At 33.6% G+C, this 12,168-nt stretch overlaps 1 protein-coding gene across 1 annotated transcript in view; it reads left to right on the top strand.

Annotated features, from left to right (window-relative positions):
* Positions 1-1,003: 1,003 nt before the first annotated feature.
* Positions 1,004-12,168, top strand: part of LOC132755889 (sodium- and chloride-dependent taurine transporter-like) — a 46,692-nt gene continuing 35,527 nt past the window's right edge. Inside the window, exon 1 of the mRNA XM_060746825.1 lies at positions 1,004-1,573. Within this exon, the coding sequence (XP_060602808.1) occupies positions 1,399-1,573 (175 nt within the window). The 5' untranslated portion in view covers positions 1,004-1,398. The remainder of the gene's footprint in view (positions 1,574-12,168) is intronic.

Here is a 12,168-nt window from a genome sequence, read left to right as displayed (position 1 = left end):
CTTCAGTTTTAAATAACATCGTCGAATACCCACGGTCTATTAACATGTTACAAACATTTAATGATAAATGTTAATGGTTCGACCGTAGGTAAATAACTACTCTGAATGGCGAATACTACATATAACGTTGATGTGACTTGTGTAGATTAAGTTGCCACCGTAGAAATACATAAGGGGCTTGACATTTTATTTTATTTTTCCGTAGGGGGTTATGAGTAAAATATGTGCTTGCTTGTACTACTTTTTGCGTAATTTTTACTAAACCCTTAATTTGGTATCCGCATCTCAGATATGTTTTACAGTCTAGCCAAATCCCCTGATCCCCTTTTATACCCACCCGTCCCAAATCACCCGGATCCGCTTCGCATTCTTCCATCAAAACCTATGCATAAAGCTTATGAGATGGTATTAATTGAAATTTTAGATTCTTAAGCTGCAGGAGAATGTTCAACTTAATGGGGATGACATATAAAACGTCATCTGGGTGTTTGTTGTTATTGTTGGTGGTGGTGGTGGTTGTGTTTTGTGGGGTTTTGTGTTTTTTTGTGACGTGGTGGTGGTTGTTGTTGCAGCTGCTGTTGCTGTTGTTGTTGGTGGTGGTGGTGGTAGTGTTGTTGTTGTTGCTGCTGCTGCTGCTACTGCTGTTGTTGTTGTTCTTCTTCTTCTTCTACTCAGGTGCACGTTCGTGCCTTAAATAATGCACGGAAGGGCACCTGAGGTCTTCCTCCACCAGTAAAGCTGGTACGTCGCCATATATGACCTATACTGTGTCGCTGTGACGTAAAACCCAATCAAACAAACAAACATATAAATAAATCAAACTAAAATAAACAAGTAGTATCTGTTTTAGCAATTTTTTATATTAAGATTTTAAATCTGAAAGAATTAGTCAGATTTTAAAATATAGACGGCTCGTTTGAAGTGAATAATAAAATCGTAACATGCAATTAATACATTTCATTACATTTGTTAACGCTTGGATAATTTTACATTATTGTCGGGTTCTCTACAAAGTTTACTGAAATCTTGATCACCGAAAGTTTAAACATTATTTTAATGTGAACATTTATTTAAGGTATACAGTATTGGAGATCTTTACGTATCAATAACTAACCACTGATGCCTAACAGTTGTAATTTAAACTCAATTGAGAAATATTTACATTTTATAATATAAGGACTGTAGTTCAATTTCGGCTGGGTAAGTCCCTGGTGACAGTTGTGGAAAAGATCGCAAAGGAAAATTTTGACATTTCATCGTCAGAGCGAGCTTGTTTTAACAAAATCACAGGAGTGCGCTTGACGTTTAATAGATAAATGATAACTTTGAAAAAGTAAGCAGACGACACTTTGAAGAAACAACTTACAAAGGGACGCTGGTCGCTAAATCTGTTTAACAATGGGTAAGAAGGAGGAAAATGGAACTGTTGATAAAAAAGAAGACAAGGACCCTGATTTCAAAGAGAGAGAAACTTGGGGAAATAAATTTGACTTCTTACTTGCGTGTATTGGATTTTCTGTTGGTTTAGGAAACGTTTGGAGATTTCCATATTTGTGTTACAAAAATGGAGGCGGTAAGACTTTTTTATTACTTGTATATTATGAATTTATAGACATTTTATTGTTATAAGGTTGTTTTTGGTTTGTTCAGGAAGTGTTTTTAGGTGTAATATATTTTTTGCTCATTATTTATTGCAATAAAAGGTTTAGGTATTTGCATGATACAATATGTAAATATATACAATGTGTTTTGGTAAACAAGGTTGTAAGAGATTAAACAACATGTTAGTCTGATGCAGACGAAAATAATATGATAAAGAAACAAAACGAATAAACGTGCGCGTCTTCTAACATACAATGTTATGCACATATTACGGAAGCATAAACATTTTTGGAACAAAAATGGAACTAAATAAAGGCAATAGCAATCTGAAGTGATTTGCAAGGGTGATATTTTTCCGTCTTTTGAAATGAATCAACAGGGCGTTTCTCCGCATTGCAAGTAGAGAACTAAACCGGTTAGCTGAAAGAAACTTTGAAAGTATTGGCTGAAAAAAATATTGAATAAACTCTTTATAATAGCCTATATGTATTCCAGTCGCAATATGATTATAAATTCATACCTTGTAAATATGACAGACTGTAAAAGGTATGCAGTATTCGATTTCATAGTATGATTAACACGGGAATTGCATTATGAATAGCGGACAAAGTAACCTTGCAAGTGGTACACGGTGGTTTAACTTAATTCTTTGCGCTTGAAGACTATTTGAACGCCTTTTTCTATATTTATAGTCAGTGTGTCAGTGTTTTGTTTAGATTTAGATGTTTACATGTTTAATATTTGCACGGAGTGTAACAACAGTTCAAGTTACCGTGTCACAAATTAAACGACTGTGTATGACAAGGCATTTGAAGTTAAGTAATTAATGAATACGACTGCGTCCCTGCGGGCACGTTGTCTTACTTTACGAATACTCAGTATCAAAAACGTTTGTAGCATCACGTGTAAAAATGCGGATTCGACAAACGTCTTAATATAGAGGCATAAACTATGTACAAAACTTAGAAAATTAATAGTATGGATAAGAACTAAGTTACGTAGCCTAGTTTTAAAGTAAAGAAGGTCTTCAAGCGTGGTCTTTTTAAACAATAGCTTGAATACAATAGATATTGAACTTTAGTTTTTGTTTTTTTCTTTTGTATTGTAAAAGTAAAAATGATTTTTCATGTTAAGTCTTGTCGTCTGCTAATAGGAGAAAACTCAAAGGAGCGTGACCCAACATATTTATTTTGCTCCTATTTAAAGATATGAACGTACAACGTGGTAAAATGGTCATTTTGTAGCAATAAAGAAAAAAAAGACCGAGATGTGTCACACTTGAGCGTATGCATCCGAATGCAATAAATTGAACGCCTACCTCTGTCATGATTATATCTTTATAGACTTTATATTGAATCTTTATATTGGCAGGCATTCTGTCTCATATTTTTCACGTTCATTGAATTTATGAAGCTTAGCTGAAAACCTTAAGTAAATGTAATTGTGTAACCTTACATAACTAAAACTAAGAATTCACCACTTTCGCGTGTAGAAAGCAAAGCAAGTGCTTTACCGGCCTTGTGGTTGGCTTATTTCCATGTGATCCAATTAAGGAGCGTTGGTTTGAGTTCTAGTTAAGAAATTAAATTACATCATTTTTGCTTAAGTAGTTGTCCAAAAAATGGATGTGGGAAATAACTCTTAGATAAATTTGCTTGCCAATCGGCACAGGGAATGCGGGTCTGAGCCCTGAAAGGATTGACTTACTTCCAAATACTTAATATCTATTGAAATATTTTCTGATGAAATCATTTCACTGTGCTTTTATCATCACATATCATTTAAAAGCAAATAAATATAATGTAGGATTTTGAACAGCCTTGTTAAATAATACATTTAGAACTTCTCCGTGTATATTTGAAGTGTCGTGCCAATTACAAACATTATAATAGAAGATTTGAATTAATGCCACTATTACACATTGTGACAAATAGGCTCACCCGTCAGGGTGTTATTGTTTATGTGTACTGTATTGTTTAATAGATATATGTTAAATGTAAGATATCTGTGGCATTTTAATCACTTATATTTAAGTCGTTTACAGTGAAAATACACACGTAAGGTTTACGTTACAGTTATGACGTCATTTCCGAACGTAACATTATTTGCGGTGAGTTAAGTGCGTGGGGCAAGACGATTATAAATGTGGTCTGTCAACAGAAAACTTGTGAAAAATGTCAGTTATTCATAATTAATTTCATTGTTTTCTAAACTGATTTGACCATTTTATCAAGTAAACTTAACACCTCTGTATGGTCATATCTATTCAATCATTATTGATTTTCGGCCCAATATTCAAATATAGATCTAACAATTCATTCAAATTGACATAAAGACCTTTTCATATATAACATCAAAAATACATAAAAGGTTATATACTGTATTGTAAGTTAGTTTATAACTTGAATTTAAATACAAAGCTGTACAACGAATAGTTGGTATGTCTTGCTCAAAAGTTACCATTGAAATTCGATTGTGATGGTATTGGTAGTTTTCAATCCGAAACATGGCAGTAAGCCACATTGAATTTACCAGAGCACAGTTCAGTCACCGCATCTTTCCTGGGCAGACTGTCAAGCAGTTTACCAGGACTAGTTACCTTCACTTTCGCAAGGACCTGTAACTTCTGAACATGTCGGAGAAGAGGTACAGAGAACCTGAGTCGCCCGATTCACAGCCCAACGCTCTACCTACTGAGCTAATCGGATGGCTGCGATACTGACAGGCATGTGGCAGATAAATATATAATCAAGCATGCTGGCATATGCCGTGCGTGCCGACGACCTAGACTCTATGCATGTATGTCGATCAGAATAAGCACTGAGCAATCCCGAGTTCAAAGTATGTGAACTCTTTAATTTAAATTTAGCGGTGTTACTTATATTGTGTTGTGAAAACAATTCTCAAACGTTGTCAAAATGCAAATATTGCTACACAACCCTTTATTTATACATTGTACCACTTAAAGTAATGTATAAAAACGATTTTAAACTTCGTCAGCTACACGCATGTAAACATGGGTAAGTAACCATTTTAAAGAAGTAAATATTGCACCTAAGTATCAATTAACATTTCAAAGTTGGTGGATGAAAATATCGCAAACAAGTCATATAAAATTAAATTTTATTATACATTTTATCGCATGAAATCTTATATATATGTAAAAGTTATTTGTTATTGTATATTTATTGCCACAGACGGGCGTCAGTTAAGTATAACAAACGATTAACGATCAGTATAAAAAGGTATAATATATAAATAAAAAGGGATTAAGTACTTGATAAGAAAGTATATGTAAAGTTGATGGAAGAAGAGCTTGTGCAAAAATCTGGAAAAGGGAATGATCCCTCGGAAGCACTGATGACAACAATAATATAATATGAAAATTGCAGACTCGGTTTTATTGAGTCTGTTCATGAGAGATAATGTAAATTGCAACACCTCCCACGCTCCCTAGCACCGGCCCGAGCGATATTCAATCTTCACACTTACGTGCTTTAATCAATGATTATCATCAAAATCACATCCACACTGAAGTAAAGAACGGGGCAATCGTTTAACAACTAACACCTGCTGTTGTGAAGTAAAAAGAATCTTCTTCTTTTTTTAAAAAAAACGTGTCAAAAGTAACAAATACTGAAGGAACTGTGTCAAAATAAAGTGTTCATGTCGCTTATTAAGCTCACTCTCGCATTAATCGGTGTTTTGAAGATAGTATTATTAATCTGTAGGCGCTTAATAATAATCGGCTTAGAGTAAGAAATAAGACTGTGCCTAAGGTACGGTGACCGTCTACTTGACCGTCTAATTGATATCTGCAACTCAAACCTTTCCGTAATAGGTTAATCCTTTTTTTTGTCGGTGCATTTTTTAAATTTCTGAACCTACAAAAGGAGTTAAAGGAAGACTACTTGATAACATTAGTGCATAATTTATTGTGATAATGTATGCATACAAACATTTAACAAAGATACTATGCATATACTATGCATATACAATATATCTGTCGTTGATTCGTTGCATAATCCAGTAAAAATCGCTTAAGAAAGTATGGTGGCTGATTTGGTACATTTTTTTGTCGATAGCAACATCACAACCTACACGTATATCATTATCGCCTTTTCGTCTTGTCACTAGCGAAACGAGCCAAATGGCGCGTTATCGCACTGTCGTCTTGCCGTCCTGTCGCTAACGAAGCACGCCAAACGGCGCGTTGTCCTGCGGCGCGTGTCGCGATGTCGCTTTGCTTATAAGGCAATCCTTCGATCCGAGCGACAATGTGACATCGCGACAACGCGGCGTTTGGCGTGCATCATTAGCGACAGGACGACAAGACGAAAGTCTGACTGACTACGCACCGTTTGGCGCTTTGTCGTGCTGTCCTTAGCGACAATACGACGCACAAAAGCGTTCCAAATCAGCCACTGTAAGAAGGTCCAAAAACGGCAAAATTTATAATGATGTGCAGGCTTGGTTTGATTCAGCCTGTTCAGCCACACGGGCATCTTAGATTCGTGGGGTCTCTGCGACTGCAGATGTAAATGCACGGAAAAAAAGGTGCATTAACCCTCTATTGAAATATGCAAATGTCATCTGTGAAAAGTTGCTTCTCGTGTCCCTGTTGAAGGTACATGCCTTAGTCAAACGAAATCACAGAACTTATAAGGTATTTACTTAGATAAAAACTTAAAGTGGAATGTTCAAATAAAGCACGTCTGTAATAAATTATTACAAAAACAAATTGCTCTCTTAAAGTGGATATCGTTCTTTTTATCCGCTGAAATGAAAGAAATGTTTAACAAAGCTTATATTTTACCTTGTTTTGATTATTGTTGTATTATATGGAGTACTTGTAACAAAAAAAGTGAATAAACGGTAAACACGCGAAGCAAAGATAATATTGTGTAAAGCAGTTAAAACGCCATCTTTACAGCTTTTCCTTAACTTTTAAAAGTAGATGCACGTATTTACAATACCTCGTTGTAAAACTGCATTTAATACTAAGGGTGATGCATCGATATCAATTACTAATACTTTGCATGAGTTCATAATGAGTGCACTATGTTTAGGCTTATTTTTGTACTGTTATAGTTAAAAACATAAACTATGTTCTTTTGTGATCACAATATAAAGGTATAGATTGACATTTAATAAACAATACACAATAACACGATCATTGAATTTAAATTTTTTTCTGTTATATTCAAAATATTCCACCGGCTGATTACCATGCGTGGACAAGATCATCCGCGAAATAAAAACATATTTATCGGCCTTGACGTTTTTCAAAGGGTTTATTGATTGATAATGAATACGGGTCTATTTATCTGTTTAACTCAATATATTAAAGGTATTCAAATGTTAAAATATATATGCCAATTTGCCAAAGGAATATGTTAATGACCTCCGGTACCGAAGAACATATATACGACAAGATCAACTGGATAACCTAGTTTGAAAAGTTTCGAATGAGTAACTCGAATTGAAATCTTTACAATATGGTTTGAAAAATAATAATTTAGAATTTGAGGTTATTGTATAAGGATATCAAATTGCAATACTTTTTTTATTATACATTAGAAACGATTTCACAAATGCGCATGGTTTAGTAGGGTGAAAAAGTATATTAAGTCATGAACTTTCCGACGATCGCGTCGTCAATTTTTTCCACATCATTTTTACCTTTCCTGTACAGGTCAAATAACTTATGCTTTTGTTGCATATCTATTTATCATGTTTTTAATCATGGGACAGTAGTTAGAACTGATGTAAAATCAAATGAAGTAAATGACAAATAGAAACCAAACGGCAAAATTGAAAATGTTGCAGGTTTGATTCAGCCTGTTCATGGACGGTACAGGAAATTGCAACCTTCCGTCTTAGCCCCATAGCACCGGCATAAGCAGAATTCAACATTTAATCGTGAAACTGGTACGTTCGTGTCTTTCCATTAAAAGCGTCGTATGATACCAAAGTAAAGGAATGCGTATGCCTTGAACGAGCCAACATTGGGAGAAGCTAAGTAAAATGGAATTTTGAAAGAAGATAGAGGGCTAAAAGCTTGCATATCACAAATAAGATGTCGAAAAACAAATTTAAAAAGCAAGCAACATATCATACGGGTGATTCAACAATGTTCAAGTAACCATCCATCAGAAAAAAGAGTCTAATATAAGGAACTAAAACACCACAAACATGCACATACAACAAAAATGTCATGCTGAACGATATTCAAGGATCGGAAATATGACATCTCTGATTAAATGTACGGGCGACTTTTTGTGGCCTCCATGCAACAGTAAAATAAAACTGATTTGACAATAAGATAGAATAGACTCCCAATAGAACATTCAAAACTGCAAAATTGAAAATGACGCACGCTTGGTTTGTAAAAAAATCTGTTCATGGACAAGGAAGTACAAGCTATCGACCACGCCCCCTAGCACCGGCCTAAGCAGAATAGAAAATTCAACATTTTAATATGAAACAATCCTACTTTAATATTCGTTGGACCTTTAAGTTACCAGGTCAAATTGTACCGTTTTTCAAATATCTGACTTGACGGAAGCACAATACGAAAACCTTGATCTTTGTAAATAAAAGGTCATAATCCAAACGATTTACACGAGAAACGCAGTTTATACAAATATAGTATTTGAAATCTACAGTATACTTCTATGGTGGTATCATATTTCAGAACAGCCGATAGTTTCTTTATAAAGCTTAATAGCCGAACGTGAAATTTTAGAAAGAAACATATTGCCGCCGTCAATAGAAAAGTTTTAATGCGTCTCATTGAATCATTTTTGAAAATCTGTTCACTGCGAATAGCTTATTCAAACATGTATATATAATAACAAACGAAAAACGATATCCTTTAATGGTTAATTCACTAACTGTACTTACTGTAGATTAAAGTGTTTGTGAGTATATTTATCGTATCAATTTCATTATGTTAAAAAAGTGCATAAAATGTTTCTGGTATACAGACAATCGAATAATAGCGGCGTATTTATTTTACAACTGTGTGAAAAATACAAAATAATCCCAAAATCCGGTTGAGTTTGAAACTTAGGGTCACATTTCGAACGATCTTTGGAGAAGTCCATCTAGTAATGCAACGTACTAAGCTCAGCTTTTGAGCAACTGAATTCAGAGAAAACCTTTTAAAGGCTGTTTACACACAAGCTTAAAAAATAGAATTGTGTCCACAGACAAGAATGCCCCCACAGTCCACTGTTTTGTCATTGTTTTGACGGTCAATATGATAGCTTGAAAGCATTGCAGCGGGACAACATGGCAGCGGTACGGACGGACAGGGGCAATTAGACCGACCTTCTAGTTGGAAAAAAATGTTTTAGATTTTGTTTATCCATTGCAATAGTAAACTAAGCACTTCATGCAATGGTATTTATTTTTAAAAATTAGAATTTCATTGGAGTAATATCACCTTAGTGGTACAAGATGTTTAAAATACGAACGAACCTAATAGCTTACTTTGTCACGTTATGTCAGGTGAGCCAAAAAACGAAATGAGAAGATTTGTATATGTATATGGTTTCGTCTTAAATTATGGACTTCTTTATAAAACGGGTTTATTTATTTGCCTTAAGATAGAAACTAGATTCCCCGATCATTTCATTCATTTTGCAAATACTTACTTAAATTGGTCGAATATTTCACATACGGTATAATTATTTTGTATTAAATTGTTGAGCCAAGTTGTTAAATTGAAAGTTTGTTTTTACGCTCTAGTAAATCTTATCTATTAAATCTTCATCGTTGAAACGTTCTGACAACACATGTACATTCAAAATGTTTGTTGTTTTTTTTCCTAAAAACAGGTTTTATACAATTTAGTAAAAATAAATGAAGTTGCCGTTATTTCACAATATAATTATAGAAGTTTTATATAGTTTAATCAAGTGTGAAAGCATCTTATTTCGTGCAGACATCGGCAGAAGCACGAGGAAGCGTTTTAAACCCGCGCCCACAGGGATCCGTTAACGCATGCTTGCTTATCCGATAATACATATGTTCATGCGGTTTTTATGCAAATTCGATGCAAGAATATGCATCAATCATTTCACAATATTCGTTGTGTAACAGGTATAGAATATAAAAGAAAATACAGTATAATCTGTGTAAAGCGACACTCTAAAGAACACAAATAATTTGGTTGCTACTGCGAGGTGTTACTCTGTAAAGGTTAAATATTGTTAATAACAGTGTTGTTGTGGAAAGGTTATTGCTCTACAAAGGGTCGCTTCTTCTTCTTCTCCGTCTTCTTCTTCTTCTTCCACTTATTCTTCTTCTCCTCTTCTTCTTCTCCTTCTTATCATTATTATTGAATTTTTATTGGTTTGTCGATTTTCTTTTGGTCTCAATATTGTCGTTTTGATCTCGTTTCTTGTTGCAATTGAACAGGTTTTGTAAAGTGGAGTAAAGCACATTTTTATAACGAATTCTGTGCTGTTTATATGACTTTACATACTCGTAAATCTTCTTATATTCTTTTTAGACATATTAAACGTGACGTCACTTTGAATGCAATTGCGCATGCTCAAAAGTAAATTATTAATGCTTCATCCTATACAAAATTTCATACAATCATTCAATTAAACCAACATGTTAAACTATTGTTTATTTTCACCTCAAGGTAAAGTCTATCCTATATGTATTTGCGTTAGTGAAATTGTGTTACACGGTAAAGAAATGTGGTTTTGTTTGACATGTAATTTATTTATTTATCCTAATAAACCTCGGACAGGAGCGTTTATACTAATAAGCGTGGGTTTGACGTACGCCAAATTACGTCAGTCAGTTCCAGAGACCTACTTAACAATCATCATCGGTTCCTATGATTTCGGAAAAACTCGCCAGTTTCTGTAACTCTGTTTTAGACTGTATCTGAAATGCATGTTGCAAATTCATATTATTCTCCTTTTTTAATTACTAAATTATTACTTTCATTAGAAAAAATAAGATAATAGAAAAGACAAACTTTTCAAATAAGCTACAAGATCAGACATTGATGCCAAAATCGCAACTTTCCGGCTCTTTCCGTAGGTTTTCGGATCAGGACTGATTATATGAAGAATAAAGCGCCTATAAAAAAAGCGTAAACGCTTGCCTCTGTACGGTTTTACATAAAAGCGTTCAGGAAGTTTTACATGTAAAGTTATATTATAACAAGTACTTAACTTTATGTGTTATGCTCATATACAGGTTTTCTATAGATCTAATATGAACCCTCTATTCATTCCACATTAATGTATGCTAAGCTTTGAAAAGAAGTTTAAAGGTAAATAATATGCTGTATTTTATAACCATCACATGCTATAAACTTACACGAAAATACAGGTCTATAAAATCGTTAAGTAATATTTTACATTTATTGACATAGATTATATGTCTTATCATCGTGCATGTATACTGTTTGCGACACGTCATTGTTGTCATCACAAACATATATAAATAAAGAATTAAACATACATGTCTGTGCATTGTACTGTAAATTTACTTTGATTTGAAAATATTTATTCCCAAAAGCAGATACTTTATTATATATTACAAATAAACAAAAAAATACATACTGGAAAAGGATGAGAACGAAAGACGAATCTGATAGAGTTCTTCTCTTTTATATTAACCGAATATTAGACTGGTCTTATCAATAGAATATACTTTCTAAAGAATGATTTGTTCCATGACTTGTAAAAAACACCACGGCATGCAATTGCCAATCAACACCGCTGTTCTTATTTTCTCCCTCCGGTAAAACTTTAATGTTGGTCGGACTATTGCAAAATTAGACGAGGCCGCATGTTAATAATATGTGTTATGTTGAGATATATTATGAGAAAGGTATCAGGATTTGATTGTTGGTTTGATGTTAAATATCAAGATGCTGTTTTAACGGGTATATATTTACCTTATCAAAGTCACTGACTATCCTCATTACTTACATATAACTTCAAAATATTTGGATATTTCTCTTACTCTGTTAGTAACAGGTGGACTTTTGGCTATAAAAATGTCTTTGGTCCCCTGTTACAGTTTCCAAATAGATACTCATTTGCAAATAGCCAAATCACCTGCGTCTTTTGTAGTATGGCAATTAGTAAAGTTATAATGATTTAGTATTTTGTAAGGAAGTAAAAACACTAATGTGTTACATTTTGCTAACTTAATCACAAATCACCTACAGTTGATAAGTATTCTAAATCGATGTTTGCCTTATCTACAGAAAGAAAAACAATATACATTTCTGAGGCTTGATGTGCCTTTAAGATTAATTTAAACCATTTTTAGGCGTGCCACTTTACATACGATATTGCTTGGTAGTTAAATGCAAAAAAGCAAAACAGAGTAAATAAATAATTGAAGATAAGTAAATAAATGATTGAATATACAAAAATGTATGTACATGTCATTTCGCTTATTACAAATGGGCTTTTTTATTACTAAATAACCTGACGCGGGAAAGTTGTGTTTTATGGCTATAAATATACATTTTATTTGTTTTTTCCTTTATATAACAACGATAAAACTTTGAAACTTTAA

This window comes from Ruditapes philippinarum, unplaced genomic scaffold (assembly GCF_026571515.1).
Source record: "Ruditapes philippinarum isolate M1 unplaced genomic scaffold, ASM2657151v2 ctg659_1_1_1_1, whole genome shotgun sequence".
In the NCBI taxonomy this organism is placed as follows: domain Eukaryota; kingdom Metazoa; phylum Mollusca; class Bivalvia; order Venerida; family Veneridae; genus Ruditapes; species Ruditapes philippinarum.
The sequence above is the reverse complement of the archived record's forward strand: the minus strand, read 5'-3'. Positions and strand labels throughout refer to the sequence as shown.